The 20,238-nt window shown below is 33.1% G+C and overlaps 3 protein-coding genes across 3 annotated transcripts; all 3 read right to left on the bottom strand.

Moving 5' to 3' along the window:
• Window positions 1-164: 164 nt before the first annotated feature.
• On the bottom strand, window positions 165-2,185 carry LOC107945376 (uncharacterized). Its single transcript, XM_016879350.2, has 3 exons — window positions 1,934-2,185; window positions 1,326-1,823; window positions 165-913 (listed from the first exon to the last, which is right to left on the bottom strand). Exons 1-3 carry the CDS (start codon window positions 2,022-2,024, stop codon window positions 393-395), a joined length of 1,110 nt encoding a protein of 369 aa, XP_016734839.1. The 5' UTR covers window positions 2,025-2,185; the 3' UTR covers window positions 165-392.
• An 8,527-nt stretch (window positions 2,186-10,712) lies between these two features.
• LOC121215367 (uncharacterized) lies at window positions 10,713-16,181 on the bottom strand. Its single transcript, XM_041089781.1, has 3 exons — window positions 16,151-16,181; window positions 13,471-13,552; window positions 10,713-11,692 (listed from the first exon to the last, which is right to left on the bottom strand). The coding sequence occupies exon 3, from the start codon at window positions 11,684-11,686 to the stop codon at window positions 11,135-11,137; it is 552 nt and encodes a 183-aa protein (XP_040945715.1). The 5' UTR covers window positions 11,687-11,692; window positions 13,471-13,552; window positions 16,151-16,181; the 3' UTR covers window positions 10,713-11,134.
• A 1,307-nt stretch (window positions 16,182-17,488) lies between these two features.
• Window positions 17,489-19,264, bottom strand: LOC107945375 (uncharacterized). The gene is made up of 4 exons (XM_016879349.2): window positions 19,180-19,264; window positions 18,697-18,808; window positions 18,076-18,130; window positions 17,489-17,968 (listed from the first exon to the last, which is right to left on the bottom strand). The coding sequence occupies exons 3-4, from the start codon at window positions 18,097-18,099 to the stop codon at window positions 17,576-17,578; spliced, it is 417 nt and encodes a 138-aa protein (XP_016734838.1). The 5' UTR covers window positions 18,100-18,130; window positions 18,697-18,808; window positions 19,180-19,264; the 3' UTR covers window positions 17,489-17,575.
• Window positions 19,265-20,238: the final 974 nt, after the last annotated feature.

The following is a 20,238-nucleotide window of genomic DNA, read 5'->3' as shown; positions in this document are numbered from 1 at the left end:
CGCGATTTCTCGGAAAATGGACCATTCCGGTAAATAATCAAAAAATCGGCCCATTTTAGTAAATTTAGAAAAAAAAAGGGCTTTTTTAGTAAATTAGCCAATAATATATATCATAAGAAAGAAAAAAACAAATATCATAAACATAAAACAATAAATTTTTTTTAAAAAAAGCATTAAATTAAACATTTATTCAGTTCTCAATAATAATAATAATAATAATAATAAAAGAAGTAGTAAATCACTCATCTAGAAACTAAGGAAATTATTTCAAAGACCTTAATTTTTTTCGTAATTATAAGTAAAAGGTCCAAGTCTAACACCAATTTTCCCGTTACAATGCTTTCAAAAACCAAATAAACTAGAAAACAAACCCTCAAAGCCGAAGTCATTAATTAAAAAACAGGACGAACAATGACATCATCCAGAACAGGACCGCAGATATGGCCATAATCATCCAACTTTGTATGGTAATAGGCACTGAAAAACGTAATCCTGGTCCTAGCAGAGATGGCTTGGAATCTAAAACTTGCAGTCTTGAATCCACCTTTCCCTTGGGATACGTATGGGACCTGGAGAGTTTCCTTGCCTGCAAATGCTTGAACCATCATGGATCCATGGCAGCCGTTCTTGGCATCTCCGACGGTGAATGTGAGAGTGTAGAATTTTTTGGGAACGGTTCTGATGATTTGGGCAATGGCACTCTCTCTTCCGGCAACCAGTTCAACGGCGAAGAGTCCCGAAGGAACGGAGAAGTGCTTTTTGTCGATGTATTTTACTGGTTTTAGGGACTCAATTATCCAGCCAACGAGTGGGGAGATTCTGTCTAACTTCTTTGGAGGCAGGAGGACCCCTGTTGAGAAGTTCTTGAAGGTATGGGGACCAGTCTCAAATCCACCATTTTTAACAAGGTTACCTGCTTTCAGTGGAGGCAGTATGTTAATACTGGGTTAAGTTAAAAATTAATATAAAGCAGTATTTCAACATATAAACAATCAAATTAAAATAAGCAATATTTTAATATTACAGTTCATTTAAACATAAAAACAATAGATTTAAAAAAATCAATATTTTTAAAAAATTATAAAAATATTAAACTTTGATAGACCTACTTATATTTTTTGGAGGGTCATAGTATATCTAGAAAGGGTTAAAATGTAAAAATTTTAAACCTAGTCCCGGGCCTCTACTAGGCTCCCCCATTACCTGCTTTCAAAGACTAAAACCATAGTTAAAACGACCCCCAGCAATGTTGTTCCAACAGTACTGCACCGTCGATCGGAGCATAAGTTAAAAAGTTTGGGGTTGGGGTATAAGTTAATAATTACCTCTGGTATATGTTGCGGGAGGCATTAGTTTGATTGCTATGGCATCCAATAGAGGTCCGCATGTAGGATCTTCTTGAATCCCAGGGTTATGAAATGTGACCCTCACAATTGGAGCTATTGCCTTGAAAGCCAAAGCAATGGTGTTGCCTCCATCAGTGCTATAGAGGGTCTGAATGGAGATGTCGGTGGTCTGACCAGGGACAGAAATCCGCAGCACCTCATCTTGAGCACAAGTCCTTGTGGCACCAAAGGTGAGAGAGTAGACGTACCCTGCTTTCACTTCCACCTTCTGAGAGATGGAAGCCTCGTTGCCAAGCCTCGCAGCATGGGCTCCACGAGGGATGGCAAAGTAAAATCCTCCAGGTTGAGGACCCCCTGACACAAACTCCACCAGCCCCTTCATTTCCCAGCCTGGCAGTGAGTATTTTCCCACTATCACTGTTTTGTTTAGATTCTCTTTTTTGGGTGCTTGTTCAAAGTTACCATTGTTTAAAAATCCTGACCATTGTTACCAAGAGAATAATATAGTTAGTTACACTAGTGGTACAGAACTACAGTGTGTAAAATAGAAGAAGAAGAAGTAAATGTGTTTTAGGTATACTATTTACCATCATTGTATGGCCGCCGAGTGAGTGGAGTAGGAGAGCCATTGCACAGAGAGAAAATGACAACGAAGCAAATAGAGAGTAGCCAAGCCATTGAGTTGGTCTAGAATTGTTTAAAGTAAAGTAGGCATTGAAAAGGGTCAGCGACTGTTATTTTTATACGCAAAAGTAGAAAGGAGTACGAGGTGAGAAACACAGAATGGGAAGGGGTTAAGGGGTAAGGGTACCATGTTAAAGTGGCACCAATTTAGCCGTAAGTGGTGTTGCTTTGTCTCTCTATTTAAAAACCTAACAGCACGATTGGTTCGCTGTAATAGAATAGAGGCGTAATGGAATAGAGGCGTAATAGGTAATTCTTTTGTTTGGTTGAATGTAATGGAATAGAGGCGTAATGGTATTCTTGTGTTTGGTTGAATGGAATAGAGGTGTAATAGCATAAGGAAAAAAGTTAAAATGACTATAATACCCTTAGCAGAAATTTTTTAAAGTAGATGATTATTGTTATTGTTATTAAATTTTAATAAGATTATTAATATAAATAATAAATAATTTAATCATATTTTAACATAATTGTTATAAAATATAATTTAATAAAATATATAATTTAATAAAATTGTTAATAAATATTCTTATATAAATTTACTAATAAAATCATAATATATAATACTAAAATATAATTTAAAATAATTATTATTAAATATAATTTAATAATAATAAATAATTAAATAAAATTCTTATTCTTATATGAATTTTTAAATATAATTTATAATATACTTTATTATTATTAAACTGCAATACATATTTAATGTGCTAAAATATCATTTGTGGAACAAATAAGTTAATTATTCTACAATAAAAAAATATTAGCAGTAATAAATAACTTTAGAATTGTATTTTGCATAAACATAATAACAATGAATATTAACGAAAGGTTAAATGAGATTCATGAAATTCTATGTCACAATCCAAATGTTATACAGTTTTGCCACATCAAAAAGTTATATGACATACCATCCCAAATATTACAAACAGAAAAAGTTACGAAAATGTCATCAACAAAACCATAAATTTTAATGGTTAGCAAGAAATCTTCTGACCCATTCCAACCGTACATCAGAAGGTAAACTAAAGAAAACTACCATTTGAGTTGGATGATCTGGAATTTTAGTCAATGCTTGAAACCGTTCATCCACAGTTAAACCTTCTATTTCACATAAGATTGGATATAAATTTGCCGCTTTTTCTTGGATGCCCTGGTGAACTACCACATCGGAGGCAATACTCCTACTAATTTGTTCGCCAATGGCCCGCATGTTTTCAGCCAATAAAGTGGCAGCATCAGTAACTGAAGAAGAAAAATGACCAGTTGCATCAGAATTCTTTTTTTTTCCTCTTTGAAGATGAGGAACCCCCTTGGTTTTTGTCTGTTTGCGGCTCCGTGGCAGAAACATTCATGTCATCCAAAGAGACATTAGCATCGCAATCATAGTATTTGTTTCTGTCTTCATTAATATCTGCAGAAGGTACATCCTCAACATTTATTTCTTCAAAAACGTTAGCGGCTGTTTGATCGTCTTTCCCAGTCCCTCGATCTTTTGCGTATATGGCAGTAAGTTGGTCGTAGTAGGGGAAACTAGGATGTCTGAACTGACTGGCTTCTTTATGACTCTATAAAAACGAGGAAATCATATTAGTTATAAGTTTGGTAAGAATAGGATAATCAAGAGTTGAACTCATTCTTACCTTTAAATAAGAGTCCCAAACCGCATCTTCAGCAACAACGACCTGCCTATGGTCGTCCCAACCAAAACCGCTATTGTTTTGGCCATTAAGCATGTCATACACTATTGACCAATCTCTTTTCAGTAACCTAATCCTTGACTCGATATTAGGTCTTGCCTTCAACATCGCATTGGGTAAAGCCTTCTCTAACATTTTTTCTAACTCGTTTAAGTAACCGGCTTTGAACCCCGTATCAGCGTTAAATGTCCCAACATTGTGCAAGTCCACCATGCAGGAAACCAGTGCTGCATCTTCTTCTGGAACCCATTTCCTTTTGGATCCTCGAGATGATTGGGAAGGAACATTTGATTCTGAAACACCTGACATAATTATCTTAAGAAAAAAAACAAATTAAAATTAAGTTTAATATCATGAATCAAAAGGTGAACACTTTATAAAATTAAAATTGAGTTCAATATCATGAATAAAAAACTCAAGACTGTATAAAATTATAACACATGATGAATGAAAAGAAATCAAATTATATTTCAACAAGTTTAGTACAATACAAAAAACTCAAAAACACCACCAAAGTTTCGCAAACTAGATACATAAAATAACATAAACAAATGAACTCAAACTAATTTTCTCCCTAAACCTAACTAGTTTCTAGATGCTTGCCATTCATCGAACATTTGGTTGGCTAGTTCCATCCCCAAGTAGCCCAAGCATCCGATGGATGAATATTGACGATATTCGGTTCATCGTCATCTACCACATTAGTAGGTAATCCTTCTCCCACCTCCGCTTCAATAGGATCAATACTCATATGGGTTCGAATAAAATTATGGAGCAAACAACATGCAATAATTATCCTATTGTGCACCATTACAGGATAGAATGATGGACTCCTAAGTATTCCCCATCTCATTTTTAATAACCCAAAGCATCTTTCAATAACATTACGTGCTGAGGCATGTTTCATATTAAAAAATTCTTGCGGAGTACTTGGCTGATAACCTGACGCCAATCATTCAAATGATAACGTTGTCCTTTAAAAGGTGCAAGAAATCCCTCACAATTTGTGTATCCAGCATCAATTAGATAATAACAACCTATAAAAAAAATTCTTAATTATTAATTCCCAAGAAAGTTTAATCTTAATGAATAATTCAAAGTCCTCTAACTATCCACTTTACCGTGAGGAACTTTTAGTCCATGCCTCCTACTAATGGCATCTCGAAGAACTCGTCCATCAGCAACAGAACCTTCCCAACCAGGAAGAACATAAACAAATTGCATTTCGGGTGTACAAACACCTAGCATATTTGTTGCTATGTCACCTTTTCGCGTTCGATATCTAGGTTTATCAACTGCTGGAACCCTAATCTTTATGTGGGTTCCATCAAGAGCACCTAAGCAATTCTATATCACATGTTATAAAACCTTAAGTTAGGATACTAAATTTAAATCTAAATAAACTAAATTATGTACAAGCTATATATAAAACTTATTCCAATACCTTAAACCATTTCCACCTTGTGTCTGAAGAATCTGCTGTAATTGGCTCTGGCTTTTTAAATAACACATCTTGTAAGCGTATGACAGCATTTAAAACACTATGAAATGATCTGCTAACAGTTTCCTCGGACCTATTGAAGTGATGCTTGATAACTCGATTTTTAAGGTGATGGGAAATGATATGTAAAAACATTGCAACTTGCTCATCAACAAGCATGTGCCTTGACGACTTCAATCCCCCTAACGTTTGTAACATCTCACATAGTTTGAAAAAGGCAAATCTATTCATCCTAACTTGTTCAATACAGGTCTCGTCACTAGCATGTACAAGCCTTTTCACATAATCCCGTTGTGCATAAAAATCTAAAATATAGGACCTAATCCTTGGTCTATAAGTATGAAGGCTATCGATGGCACCTAATGTAAGTATAAACCAACTGACAATGTTACAAATTTCCAACCATATTGTCACTGCAATTCCAATTCTTTTACGCCTCACAGTTTGTGCAATTAAAGGCAGACGAGCCATTACTTCAAGATATTAATGTGTTCCATATTGTCAAATTTATTTAAAAGGGTCACATTTCTCCAATCATAATTTCAATAACAGTAAACTAAAATTAAATAATTTAATTGCCAAAGAACTTACAGTGATTGCGTGAAAAGAAGACGCTCAACTGTGGGTGGAGGAAGCAATCAAACAAGCCGCTTCAATAGAAAGCAATATCACACTATCAAAGAAAAATGAACAATACTAGTTTAGAATCTTAACCGTATTTTTTGACAACAATGTTACAAATTTAACATTAACAAATCACATTTTTCTTTTAAGAATTTTTAGAAGCACTGTCAATCATAATAACAATGAATATTTGTTTTTCTTTCAATCATAATTTTTAGAAGCACTTTCAAGCATTCAACCCCTTCATTTAATTACGATTTTAACGGATTCACCTTTAAGTTGGTAATAGTTTAAAATTATGGAATAATTAACGTAATTAGATTTTCAGAAAAAAGTTATAATTTAAGTTATAAATTTTGTTTAGTATATTACTTAAAACTACATAGTGAATATAATTAGATTATTTGATAAGATAATATAATCTTAAATGAAATATAATAAAGAAATGGAATTTACTCTCTATTAAATACCTATAAAAATTATCCAAAATAAAAATATTCTTTCATTTAACACATAGAACTTAATTAATGAAATATCTTATTTCAAAGATATAGACGAGAAACATGCAGGTATGTCCAATGATATGATGTTAACTCAAATATATGTCATTGTTGTGAAATATTGAGAGTTGAGAAAAGATTTTCCAATGAGAGTATATAAATGGGAATCATATAAGACCTTTTGAACCAACGGCCGTGTTTTTGACACTAGAGATTGGGAATTGTTTCAAATGTAGATTACTCGAAAACCAAAACTCTATTACCACATTTGGGTGTTGGATAAATAAATACGAATAAAAATAAATAATAATTTATATTATAATTAAATTAATTTTAAAATTTATAAATAATTAGAAATTATTTATTTGTATTAATTCTATAAAAAAAGATTATTTCATTTTTACTTGATATAAATAATAATACTTTTATACTAATTTAAAATTTTTTAGTAAATAATTTATTAAAGTATATTCATTTTGCAAAATTCTTTTTATTTTTTAATAATGTACGAAAAAAACAATTCTATAAAACATAAATTATTTATGGAATATAAAAGCTTGTTGACCTTACTTAATTAAGCAAATATAGAATCTTATTTTTAATAAGGAAATTATTGCAAATAAATGTTATCATTTGTTTATATTTATGTATAAATAGGTAACACAAGAAGAAGAAGAAGAGGAGTTTTTATTATTAAGAAAGGAAGTTACGCGGCAAACCTCTCATTAAAAGAAATACATCACTTTTTTCACAAAACATTACTATGGAGTAAACCATAAAAAAAACAGTCCAATTTACTAGAATTGCAACTATAAAATACCTCTTGAAATGCAACTAGAGATTCAGCTTGCCAACGATTTATGTCTCGAGCAAATCGGTAGGTAACAGTCCAATACCTACAAAGGAATCACAGTCAATCAGCCAATCCACCTAGTGACAGACAGCCGCATTTTAAGCAAAAGAACGAGCCAAAAAACGAGCAAAAGAAAATAAATAACAAATAACAAGGGCATAAGCATGCAATTCATTCAACAATATGAGGTCCAATTTTTACATGGAACGAATTTTAAGTACAGTTTTACAACTAAATAGAAATTGATGAAGGTAATACATGGATTTCATAACATAGACAACGCCAAAGCACATTGATATATACCAAGCCACAAGCAGAATAAAATAATTAAGAAAGGAAGTTCGAGTGAGTTTGAGAGAATAAATGGACTCCATTTTCTTTTCATATGACTCCTGCCGAAACCACGCTAGCAATAATTATTTGAAGGAAGATCTTCCTACATTTTAAGGATGTTATTAATTATTATCTCACATCAGTATTAGATTGAATCAACTATTACTATAGTATGGCATTTAAAACTATATATGCTAGTCTGTCTCAATTGTAGTCTGTAATTCATATTAGTAAATTCATAGTTAACAAGAAGGAAAGAAATGTTAGAAGCTCTGAACATTCGTTGTCACCATTCTGCACCAAAATAACCACACTAAAGCAGCTTAAACTGTAATCATCAGAATGGCATGTAAATATTTGTTCAGTATTACTGAAGTAGAACTAATGAAAGGGGGAAAGACGGTGTGGAGCTCAATTGAAAGGGGAAATAAATTGTGATGAAGAAAAGAGGTGTGATAATTGGGTGGTGTTCGTGTGTGAAAAGGGCAATAGTGTTTTTCTTTTTAAAGGCCGTAACTCGACTCACCAACTCCAGCAGAGAAGGGCAGAACGCTACAAAGGGAGTGACTTTGGTCGAATTGTTTAGTTTTCAGAAACCTTTGATGCCAATTGAGCTTTTAAAAGTGAATCATGATACTGCAGCAATTGAGCTTTCCAAACAGAAACTCAATGCTCCAATAGCAGACAAAGAAAAAGCAAACATACCTCTCATTCTTGCCAAATGAAAATCGTGCACCAAAATAGAAAGCAACTTGGTTGACATTGCCAGTGAGATTGACATAGTTCATAAGATAAGACCCATACACAATTTGGTTGAGATCATACAACTATTCGATAGCATTACAACTCCATACTGCACTGGAGTTACTAAGGGCCAATTAACAGCCAAAAATACAATCCCATTGCAGAAAACTGCTAATAACAATGCATTCAGCTAAGGGTACGCATGAGTATAATCAAGATGCAAATCACATGAGAAAAAAAAACAGAATGATAATCCTTCAATCAAAATGTTCAACAAAGCCCTCAGATCTCATAGCTATATCTGTGTCAATAAGAAGATAAATATAATTATAGATAGAAAGAATAGAGAAAGAGAACAGGGAAAGAGGAGAGAGTTATCGACAGGAACCAGAAAGGGTAGAGAAACAGAAGGTGAGGAAGAGGAAGAGGAGAAAGAATTGAAAAACAGATGATGATAGTAAATGCTCTAAAGCGAAAATTGGGCAAAATCCAGTAAACCAAATCAGTTCTAAAAATAAACAACATTCGGCCGGTGGGAATAATCGGTGGGAATAATCGGTGGGAATATAAACAAATAAAAAAGAAAATCATGAGGAAGAAAATAATCCGAGATGAAAAAAAGAGAAGAACAACTTACCGAAACAGTTGGGCTGGAGATCTGAGACGATGGAGTGAAACGGGAGCGGCGATTTCGGGAGGGACGGAGAGGGAGAGGGTGGAGGTGATTTTGCAGAAACAGCTTCTGTTGATGTTGGTCGATTTCAGCGATTTCGGAAGGGAGGGAGAGGGAGAGGCTGCAGGTCGATTTTGGAGAGGGTAAAACAGAGAAGGTTTTCGGGAATGCATCCGTAATAGGCCATTCAGCGTTTTTGGAAGGGAATGCAAATCGGCCAGGAAGCGGAGAATATTGCGTTTACATCCGTAACCGCATAAGCCCGTAATAGGGCTTTACAGTGAACCAAACGCAGGAATGGGTGGGGCGCGCGTAATAGAGGCGTAATCGCATACCCAACACGGTGAACCAAACAAGCAGTAAGTTTCAATTATTGTACGCTTGCATGGATGCGTTGGACCTCCTATGATATGTTTTTTTTTAAGAAATTCTGTATTAAGAGTTTGATTATATTTTATCTTTTTTACTAAAAAAATAAGTAAATTAGTTCATATACATTAATCAAAAAGCAAAAAACAAATCAGTCATTTTGTTAAAAAATTTATCTATTTATATTATTAAAAATTGGTCCATGTACGTTAGCATAAAATACATGTGGCACGTCATATGTCATTACTTGGTAATTCCTTTAGCCATGCTAATTTTTAAAAGTACAAATAGATTAAATTTTTTAAAAAAATGATTAATTTACTCTTTAGTCTAATACACCAGAATTAATTTATTCATTCTTTTAATAAAAAAATAAAATACAATTTAATTCTTAATATTTTTCTCATAATTCAATTTTGTTTCAAACATTACACAAATTCTTAAATAGAGTAGACAATGTAATAACCAAAATTCAAACCCTAAAGCTTAAAAAGTCACTTTAGTATATTATTTTTAAAGGAATCACTTACTCCTTAAGAATAGTGAAAAATTAGGGTGCGTTTGATTCGCTGTATTGGATTAGAGGTGTAATAGCTAATCCACTGTTTGGTTGAATGTAATGGAATAGAGGCGTAATAGTAATCTTGTGTTTGGTTGAATGGAATAGAGGTGTAATAGCATAATGGAAAAAACTAAAATGACTAGAATACCCTTAGCATAAAATTGTTTTGGTAAATGATTATTGTTATTGTTATTTAAATTTTAATAAGATTATTATTATCAGTAATAAATATTTTAATCATATTTAAACATAATTATTATTAAATATATTTTAATTAAAATATATAATTTAATAAAATTCTTATAATTAGCATAAATTTGTTTTGGTAAATGATTATTGTTATTGTTATTTAAATTTAATAAGATTATTATTATCAATAATAAATAATTTAATCATATTTAAACATATTTTTTATTAAATATATTTTAATTAAAATATATAATTTAATAAAATTCTTAATAATTAATATTCTTATATTAAATTACTCAAATCATAATATATGATACTATAATTAATATTAATATATTTTAATTAAAATATATGATTAAATACAATTTAAAATAATTATTATTAAATATAATTTCATAAAATGTTCTTATGAATTTACTAAAATCAATATAATTTGAGAATTATATTCTGCATAAACATAATTAACTTATACTAAGAAAAAGTTAGATGAAAATGAAATTGTACATCATAATCCATATGTTATATAGTTTTACAACATCAAAAAGTTTGAACATTGATATTTAATGGTGAGAAAGAAATCTTCTGACCCATTCCAATCGGGCAACAGAAGGTAAACTGAAGAAAACGATCATTTGAGCTGGATGATCGGGAATTTTACTCAAAGCATCATACAGCTGATCGTCGGTTAAACCTTCAATTGACCATAAGGCTGAATATAAATTTGAAGCATTCTCTTCCATCTTTTCTTCTGACTTCTGTTGAACTACCACCTCGGAGGCAATACTCATACTGATTTTATCGCCAACGGCCTCGATTTTTTCCCCCAACAAGGTGGCAGCCTCCTCAAATGAAGAATACACATTATCACGAGCATCAGATTTCTTCTTTCTCTTGTTTGAAGATGAGGAACCCCCTTGGTCTCTATATCCTCGCGGATCTGTATCAGAAACATCCATGTCGTCTAAAGAGACGTCAGCTTCGCAGTCATAGAATGTGTTTCTCTCTTCATTCATATCTGTAGTACGTTCATCCTCAGTATGTATTTCTTCAAGAACATCAGCAGCTGTTTGAGCGTCTTTCCCAGTCGCCCGATCTCTTGCGTATATCGCAGTAAGCTGGTTGTAGTAAGGGAAAGAACGATGTCTGAACTGAGAGGCTTCTTTGTGACTCTAAAAAAATGAGGAAATCATTTAAGCTATAAGTTTTGTAAAAAAACAAACAAATACTTGATTCACAACTTACCTTTACATATGATTCCCAAACTGCATCTTCAGCAACAACGAGCTGCCTATGCTCGTCCCAACCAAAACCACTGTTGTTTTGGCCATTAAGCATGTCGTAGACAACTGACCATTCCCTTTTTAGGCACCTAATCTGAGATTCAATATTTGGTTTTGCCTTCAACATTGCTCTTGGTAAAGCCTTTTCTAGCATTTTCTCTAGCTCGTTCAAATAACCGGCTTTGAACCCGGTATCAGCATTAAATGTTCCTACATTGTGCAAATCCACCATGCAAGAAACCAAGGCTGCATCCTCCTCTGGAACCCATTTTCTTTTGCTTCCTCGAGAAGCTTGAGAAGAAGCATCCGTTGGTGGAACACCTGACATATTGTTCTTAAGAAAAAAAAATAAAGTAACATTATTTACTATTTTGAATATCATTTAATTGTTGGGTGAACAATTTATAATATTATATCGGTAGTTCAATACTAAATTTAAATTTATAACACATGCTGAATGAAAAGATAATTAAATTATAATTCAACAAAGTTTAGTACAATACAGAATTTTAATCAAAGACCACCAAAGTTTCATAAACTAGTTACATAAAATAACATCAACAAATTAATTCAAACTGAATTTGTCCCTAAACCTAACTAATTTCTAGATGCTTGTCATTCATCGAACATTTGGTTGGCTAGTTCCATCCTCCAAGTTGCCCAAGCATCTGATGGATGAATATTTGTGATAGTCGGTTCATCGTCATCCACCACATTAGTAAGTAATCCTTCTCCCACCTCCGCTTCAATGGGATCAATACTCATATGGGTTCGAATAAAACTATGGAGCAAACAACATGCAATAATAATTCTATTGTGCACCCGTACAGGATAAAACGATGGACTCCTAAGTATTCCCCATCTAAGTTTTAATAAGCCAAAGCATTTTTCAATGACATTACGTGCTGAGGCATGTTTCATATTAAAAAACTCTTGCGGAGAACTTGGCTAATAGCCCTGACGCCACTCGTTTAGATGATATCGCTGTCCTCTAAATGGTGCAAGAAATCCCTCACAATTTGTGTATCCAGCATCAACTAGATAATAAAAACCTATAATATAAATTGGCTAAAAAATGATTAATTCAGCAAACAAAGTTTGATCTTAATGAATAATTCAAATTCCTCTAAGTATACACTGTACCATGAGGAACTTTTAGTCCATGTCTTCTACTAATGGCATATCAGAGCACGCGTCCATCGGCAACTGAACCTTCCCAACCAGGAAGAACATAAACAAATTGCATCTCAGGTGTACAAACACCTAGCATATTTGTTGCTAGTCACCTTTTCGGGTTCGATATCTAGGTTTATCAACTGTTGGCACCCTAATCTTTATGTGGGTTCCATCAAGAGCACCTAAGCAATTCTATATCACATGATATAAAACCTTCTGTTAGAATACTAATTTAAATCTAAGTCAACTAAATGTTGTACAAGCTATATATAAAACTCAGTCTACTACCTTAAACCATTTCCACCTTGTGTCAGAAGAATTGGCTGTAATTGGCTCCGGCTTTTTAAATAAGACATCTTCTAAGCGTATGACAACATTTAAAACACTATGAAATGCTCTGCTAACAGTTTCCCCGGATCTTCTAAAGTGATGCTTGATAACTCGATTTTTAAGGTGATGGGAGATGATATGTAGAAACATTGCCACTTGCTCATCAACAAGCATGTTTCTTGACGACTTCAATCCCCCTAACGATTCTAACATCTCACATAGTTTAAAAAAGGCAGTTCTATTCATCCTAGTTTGTTCAATACAGGTCTCGTCACTAGCATATACAAGTCTTTTCACATAATCCCGTTTTGCATAAAAATCTAAGGTATAGGACCTAATCATTGGTCTATAAGTATGTAGGCTAAGGCTGGCACCCATTCTAAATAAGAACCAAATCGCAATTCTACAGATTTCCAACCATATTGTCACTGCAATACCAATTCTTTTACGCCTCACACTTTGTGCAATTAAAGGCAGACGGGCCATTACTGCAATATATTAATGTGTTCCATATTGTCAAATCGCAGTAAAAGGGTCACATTTCTCTAATCATAATTTCAATAACAGTAAAATACAATTAAATAATTTAATTGCCAAAGAACTTACAGTGATTGTGTGAAAAGAAGACGGTACACTGTGGGTGGAGGAAGCAATCAAACAAGCCGCTTCAGTAGGAAGCAATATCACACTATCAAAGAAAAATGAACAATACAAATTTAGAATCTTAATGAGTACATTGCAACAAAGCGTAACTTCAACAACACAGATGTGTATAAAAACAAGGCTATTCAATAGAATAGAATACCATAAAAGAGACTAACAGGCAATGATTAAATAGAAAAATAAATATAGTTAAATAGACTAAGTTAGAAACAAAGCAGTATTCCAACATTATTTATAATCTATTTAAATAAATATATTTAATAAATGATATAATTATATAATTATATACCATAAAAGAGACTAAGCAGGCAATGTACCGTGGATGAACTTATGACTTGTAAGAAACAAAAAGGCAGAAAATAGAAGAGGCATTATGGTCAAGTTGAATAATGTTGGAATACTGCTTTGTGACAAAGGTGACAAATAGGTAACTGTGGTTTTCAAGTATAATTATATAATTATAGGTAACTGTGCTTATAATTGTTTCAAGTATAATTATATAACTAGTATATATTTCAATTATTTCTTTTGTTAAAAAAAAGGGGGAATTGGTTGTTTTCAAGTATAAAAAATATGTATAGAAACATATTTGACTTTTTTATTTAAATTTATATGTATTATATATTTATTATATTATAAATATATTTTTAAAAAATTACAAATAATATATATTAAAAGTCATTTAAGTTCATCAATTTGGTTATGAAAATTTATATTTTGATAACTGACCAACTTAACTTTTTTTAATACAATACTGCAATATATTAAAACCTTTCCCGACTTTTAAATTAGAGAAAAAAGAATTTAATTAAACACGTTCAAATTAACTACCTATAAAAGAGACTAACAGGCAATGACTAAATCAAAAACTTACACATACTTGAACAACTAATGATGTAGTTTAACCAAAATAAATTGCTATAAAAAAAGTACATGGATACAGGGTAATGTCAAAACTCAAAACAGCACACCATATTCCTTTCTTTCCCTTCTTCCTTAACTAGCTGCCCTTATCTGTCACTTTTCAGGTTTGGTTACTGCTTGCTTAAGACTAAATAAGGTTGATTCAGCTGGATAATAGATAGCTAATAACTAAATATGTAAAACAAAATTACATCTCCTCAAATCATTCCAATTAATAAACAACAATACAATTTCAAGCATTGAATGAGGAACAAAATGATCACATAGTTTAAGCAACAAAATCCAGAAGGTAAACAAAATGATGAGCAAAATAAGCACCATCATTTGCAGCCTACGGAACAAAATGAGGAGCAACAAAACAGAGAAACATTGGATTCCAAATATGCAAATCCAGAAGGTAATTAAAGAGCATCATCATTTAAGGATGTATAATAGAAGTAAGAAATTTCAAGCATATACCATCTATATCATATGATAAGTCCACACAGTAAGTGGATGCATAGCCAAAGAACCATAAAATATCAAGACTCTTGTCTCTCATCTGGAACTATACTACCCATCAAGGGGACACCCACACATCCCCACACCCATTTTCAATTACTACACAACAAAGCTGTTGTTTTCATTACTCTTTTTACTAAAAAAAAACACTTTTTCCCTTTATGCTGTAAAAATCTGTTGAATGATTGAACCAACCCGGATGAGCTACATATTCCAAGTTCCAGACTCCACCCTGCACCATTTTTCTACCCACGTTGGCCCAACAAAATTTATATATAACTCAACAATACAATAGAATATCACATGGTTTTCTTGGCCAAGAAAATCTGGGCCATGCTTCCTTTTTTAATTAAATATTAACATATGTTCCTCCACAACACTCTTCCCCTAACCAAACAATGCATTGTTGGGAGGGGCTTTTGGAGCCCACTGTACATCGCTTTCTATCTCCACTGTCGGCAATCAATTGTATAATATGGTTTAGCCCAGACTTTGAGGACATTTTCTTGTATGTTGTGGAGTTTAAGTGTTGAAGTCTGATTGGAGAGCAACATTATTTTTGGGTATCAAAAGTTATGATCCTGATTCAAGCACGGATAGCAGTGAGTAGTTTATATACATGTAGAAAGGGAAAATGAAAAGGGAATATTTTCTTTGTTCAATCGTTGGGTGAGTCTGTGAATAGAGAAAAGTTAAGTTGAATGTTGGAGGTGGTCTACTTCAGCAATTTTAGGAATCTTCCCTACCAGAGGCAGAGAATACCCAAATTTATGGTGAAAAGAGAAACCATGATAAGTTCAGGTATGCAATTAGTTTAACAGAAAAGTTAGAAAAATATGTTACTGGGAAATTGGGCAGAACAACATAGATGCCAGATTTTGGCCTTATTCGACGGGCAGAATCTGTAAACAAATTAACATTATTCTCATATAAATATTGAACTGCATGTGGAACGTGCATCAGGGAGCAAAAAAATTTGAGAACAACGAGCAGGTACGGTACCGAGAAGAAAAGCCTAAACTGGGTCTAAACTTTGAGTACAAAGTTCGACACCAGTAGAGTTACATGATTAAACTTTCTAAAACCTCATGTTAAAGGTAAATGCATGATTCAATTTCTAGAAATGTTGAATCTTTCGTCATAAAAAAACATAAAAGGGAAAACATGTTGAAAGAATGTTAGGGCAGACAATTTTTACCTTGATTGAATTGGAAAGCTTTTCTTAAGGGTTTATTTGGAGATACTTGTTATTGATCTCTACTCACTGCATTTGAAGAACACAAGTCTGTTTTGATGGCCAAAACAGTGCTCTGAAAAGGTGCAAGAAATCGGGAAGAGAAATCGGGAAGAGAAACAGTGCTCTGAAAGTGAAACAGGAAGAGGCCGATGGATGAAACATGAAGAGAAATCGGGAGCTTCTTGATCTTGAGAGGGAGAGGCTGGAGATGGCTCTTGTATTGGAAGGGTAAAACAGGCCAAATCACAATCGAGAGAGTTAAGCGGAGCTAATCTGAACTTTTTGAAGGGAATAGAAATGGGTCTTTCATTAGTAATACACCCGGAATGTATTAGACCCGTAATAGGGCAATACATTCAACCAAACATATGCATAGGTGGGGCCCACTGATTATGGGTGTATTGGCATAGCCAATACACCCAACCAAACATGTTGTTAGTATTTGTTTACATCGGGTGCACATGTACGTGGGATTATGGCGGGATGATTCCATTCTCGCATTTGAAAAACCAATCAAATGGATTTTGATTAATCCAAATATAAAGTAAGCAGTACAGGTTTTCGTACAAGCTTTGACTTTTTGTAAGCCATGTGCCGATCTCCGAGCTCCCGTAAGGCCACACTAATGATTTCTTTTGTTTATCCAATTAATCACCAGTTCTTTATTGCTTTTGAGAAGTATTTTTCAGAAATATTTTTGAGAAATTTGAGTGTTTGGCATTGCTATCAAAAAATACTTTTGAATAATAAAATGTTCATTTTAGACATGAGATTATAAAGTAACAAATATGTATTTAAATAATGTTCAAATTAGTTAATATTATGATATTTTAGCAAAAATATAAAAAAATAATTTATTATAACTTATTGTTAATATTTTAATATATAATATTAATTTTAAAAATTTCTAAGTAATTAATATTAATTATTTATAAAAATTAATTAGAATATATAAACTATATTTAAATATTTAAATATAAAAATTAAATATTTGTAATTAGATATTGACACAATTATATTATTATAAAAAGTATTTTTTATTTTTAATTAATTCTTTTAACACATTTTATTATTTTATTTTAAAATGTATATGAATATATAACTCATATATTTACTAACATAACATAGAAAACATAAACCTAACGAATTAAAATATTACATATATTTGGATAAAAGTTTTAAAAAGGGGTAATATTTATATAATATAAATACTAAAAATCAAGAAATCTATCATAGAATATAGCCAATACAATGTTCCAATTTCCAATGATAGGCTGATTCAAATTCAAAGACATTAAATATAGAAATAAGCTAATTTTAATAGTAAAAATATATATTCGAAAGGTCCTTAGAAGATATTATCCCAAATCCATGTCCAAATACACCTCAACATGGTTCAACCAGACATGGAGTAGTAAAAGTAACAATAGTAAGGAAAACTGCAATTGAACCAGCTTTAACCATAAAGACCATCTGCATTACTATGAAACTATGGCTTTTGGATATCAGTAGTTGAAGAATCTTTCTGCGTGGTTTGCGAGCATCAGAATTGGAACTTAAGTTACTATTGGTTCCAGTCTTTGAATTGGAGGATTCCCCTGCCTTAAAGGAAGAACTACTGCTTTTTGAAGTGTTGCTAGATGTGGACATTTTCGTTCTTCGTATTGATGAATTTCGGCTAGATGAAGATCCAAACCTTGATTTTGCATGTACTGAGTTTGAAAAAGAATTACTTGATGGCCTCGGAGGCGGCATTAAAGCTCTCGTAGATACCTGTTTCTGTTATAAGTTCCAGCATGCAAGAGAAAAACGGAACACAAATATGTTAAAACAGTTAAAAATAATTTATTTTCTTAAAACCACGACAATTCTATTCGATTCTGAACCTGATTCCTTTCAGCGCTAGACATGCCGAATGTCGCTATGCTAGAAGCACGTTCCCTGCACAGAAATAGAAAAATATGTTTAACTGCACTTTTCCTTGCAACAAAAGAGGTGGAATAGAGATTCCCAACTCTAACCAACTACAAAACTTACTCCAACTCTTTAATTTGCAAAATTTTTTGAAGTACTCATGTCTAACACACTTTCGGATACGAGTCCATTTAACCCTCCAAATACACAAAAAAAACTTGGAAAATACACAATATACCTCTGTAGCATGCATAACCATATCAGACACACCCGAGTCTAAGTAACATAGCTACAAAAAACTTGCAGTGAAAGACTGAAGTTAAATACAAACAGAACCTACTGCTTCTGCAAACCAGAGTCCAGGTCCACAGTGACCATGAGTCAATGTTCATGTAAAACGAAGTTCTAATGGCAGTTATATCAGTCATATCAGTACTAATAATACGAAGGAACAAAAATATCATCAACTAAGACTTTCCATCTATGAAGCATAAACACTTTGTCAAGGGTGCGTCCAAGTCCGTGCTTCCCTTCCCATCAAGAGAAGAAGCAAAGTTCAATGGAGCAGTTCAACTCATAGATACAATACGTACCTTGTACTTTCTGTCCATTCATCATCTGCATCAGCTTCCTCACTCGAGCTTCCAGTCAAAAAGAAATCTTCATCGCTCAAATCCAACAGCCCATCATCCTCACTCCCTGTCTCTGTTAAGGGAAGTCCAAATGAAAGACATCATTCTTTTGAGTATGACAATAGAAGTTAATAAGAACAAAATAAACATGTAAAACAACACCCGATACAAAAACACATGATACATCCATGACCATTCTCTTTGGTTATTGATTATTGGGGAAGTTCAACAAACAGAAGGAGAGCAAAATAAGATAATGAGAGAAAGGAAGATTGAAACAAGAAAATAAGCCATAGTTGAAATCATTTGTCTCAAGAAATACCAGGAAATCAACAGCTTCAAACTCTTAATCAACAGCAAATCAACTGCAAATCAACAGCTTCAAAATATTAAACTGAAGAGGACCTAATAAAATAGAAGAAGAAATATAAAAGAAACTCTCACCTGCTGCGGAAGAGGAACAAAGAACGGAAAATAGAGTTTTGAAAGTCGAAAATGGGGAAAAGAAATCGGGTATAAAGCTCCAATTTCACCAGCAGAGGGGAAAGAACATTTAGGGAACCAGCAGAGGGGAAAAACGTTTGGGGGAGAAGACAGGGGTATTTGGTCAATTTTCATCCAAAAGTAGTTACGGCAGAAGAAAAGGAGAATTTTTTAGCTTCTCCATCTAGAGAGAAGCACTTTTTTGATGGAGAAATTTTAAGAGGAAAGGAGGCTGTTCTTGGCTCCTTTTAAGAGAAAAGCACTTTTGGGTAAAAAAGTCATTCTCAAACGGGATAAAGAACGGGGCCTAAACTGTTAGTTGGTTTTTTTTCGATAAATGGAACTCTAAGATTTATACACATTATTTAGAGGCATCAATTGGGCAATTTACCAAAAAAAGTCAATTTTTTTTAAATTTATCAAAATAGGCCCGATACTTTATTATTTACCAGAATGGGCCCCTTTCCCCTAAATCGCCTCCACGTCAGCGCGATGTCAGGGGATGTGTCAGCAAAGCACAGCCACGTCAGCGCACTTTGATGATGTGGCAACAAAGCGCGGCCTTGAGAGCGCGATTTGTTGCCACGTCAGCAAAGCGCTCTAACGTGGCCGCGATTTAGACCGCGCGTGAACAGTGCAACGGTAAAAAATTTGACGTTGCCCCTCCCAACGGTAAAAAAAAACTATAAATACCCCCACCCTTTTTTTCACAAACAAATCCTCTCTCAAATTTCCTCTCAATTTTCTCTCAAATTCCTTCCAAATTTCTCTCAAATTCATATTTAATCTCAATTAGCTCTTAATTTCCTTTTAATTTTCTCTTAAATCCCTATTTTTAAATAATTTTAAATTTTTTAAACCGAAAAAAAATACTCTTAAATCTCTAATTTTTAAACCGAAAAAATTTGTACGATTTTAGTAATGGACGGAGGATTGACTCGTCTTGATAAGCACCACATATCCGTGGAACAAATGAAGATGGTAAGTGTTAAATTTAATTTTTAAATATTATTTAAGATT

This window comes from Gossypium hirsutum, chromosome D03 (assembly GCF_007990345.1).
Source record: "Gossypium hirsutum isolate 1008001.06 chromosome D03, Gossypium_hirsutum_v2.1, whole genome shotgun sequence".
Lineage (NCBI taxonomy): Eukaryota > Viridiplantae > Streptophyta > Magnoliopsida > Malvales > Malvaceae > Gossypium > Gossypium hirsutum.
The sequence above is the reverse complement of the archived record's forward strand: the minus strand, read 5'-3'. Positions and strand labels throughout refer to the sequence as shown.

Coding starts and splice junctions, on each gene's coding strand:
- LOC107945376 (XM_016879350.2), bottom strand. CDS start 2,024: ATGGCTTGGCTACTCTCTATTTGCTTCGTTGTCATTTTCTCTCTGTGC. Junction 1,824..1,933: donor TCGGCGGCCATACAATGATG/GTAAATAGTATA, acceptor AACAATGGTCAG/GATTTTTAAACAATGGTAAC. Junction 914..1,325: donor TCCCGCAACATATACCAGAG/GTAATTATTAAC, acceptor CACTGAAAGCAG/GTAACCTTGTTAAAAATGGT.
- LOC121215367 (XM_041089781.1), bottom strand. CDS start 11,686: ATGTCAGGTGTTCCACCAACGGATGCTTCTTCTCAAGCTTCTCGAGGA.
- LOC107945375 (XM_016879349.2), bottom strand. CDS start 18,099: ATGTCTAGCGCTGAAAGGAATCAG. Junction 17,969..18,075: donor CTAGCGCTGAAAGGAATCAG/GTTCAGAATCGA, acceptor AACTTATAACAG/AAACAGGTATCTACGAGAGC.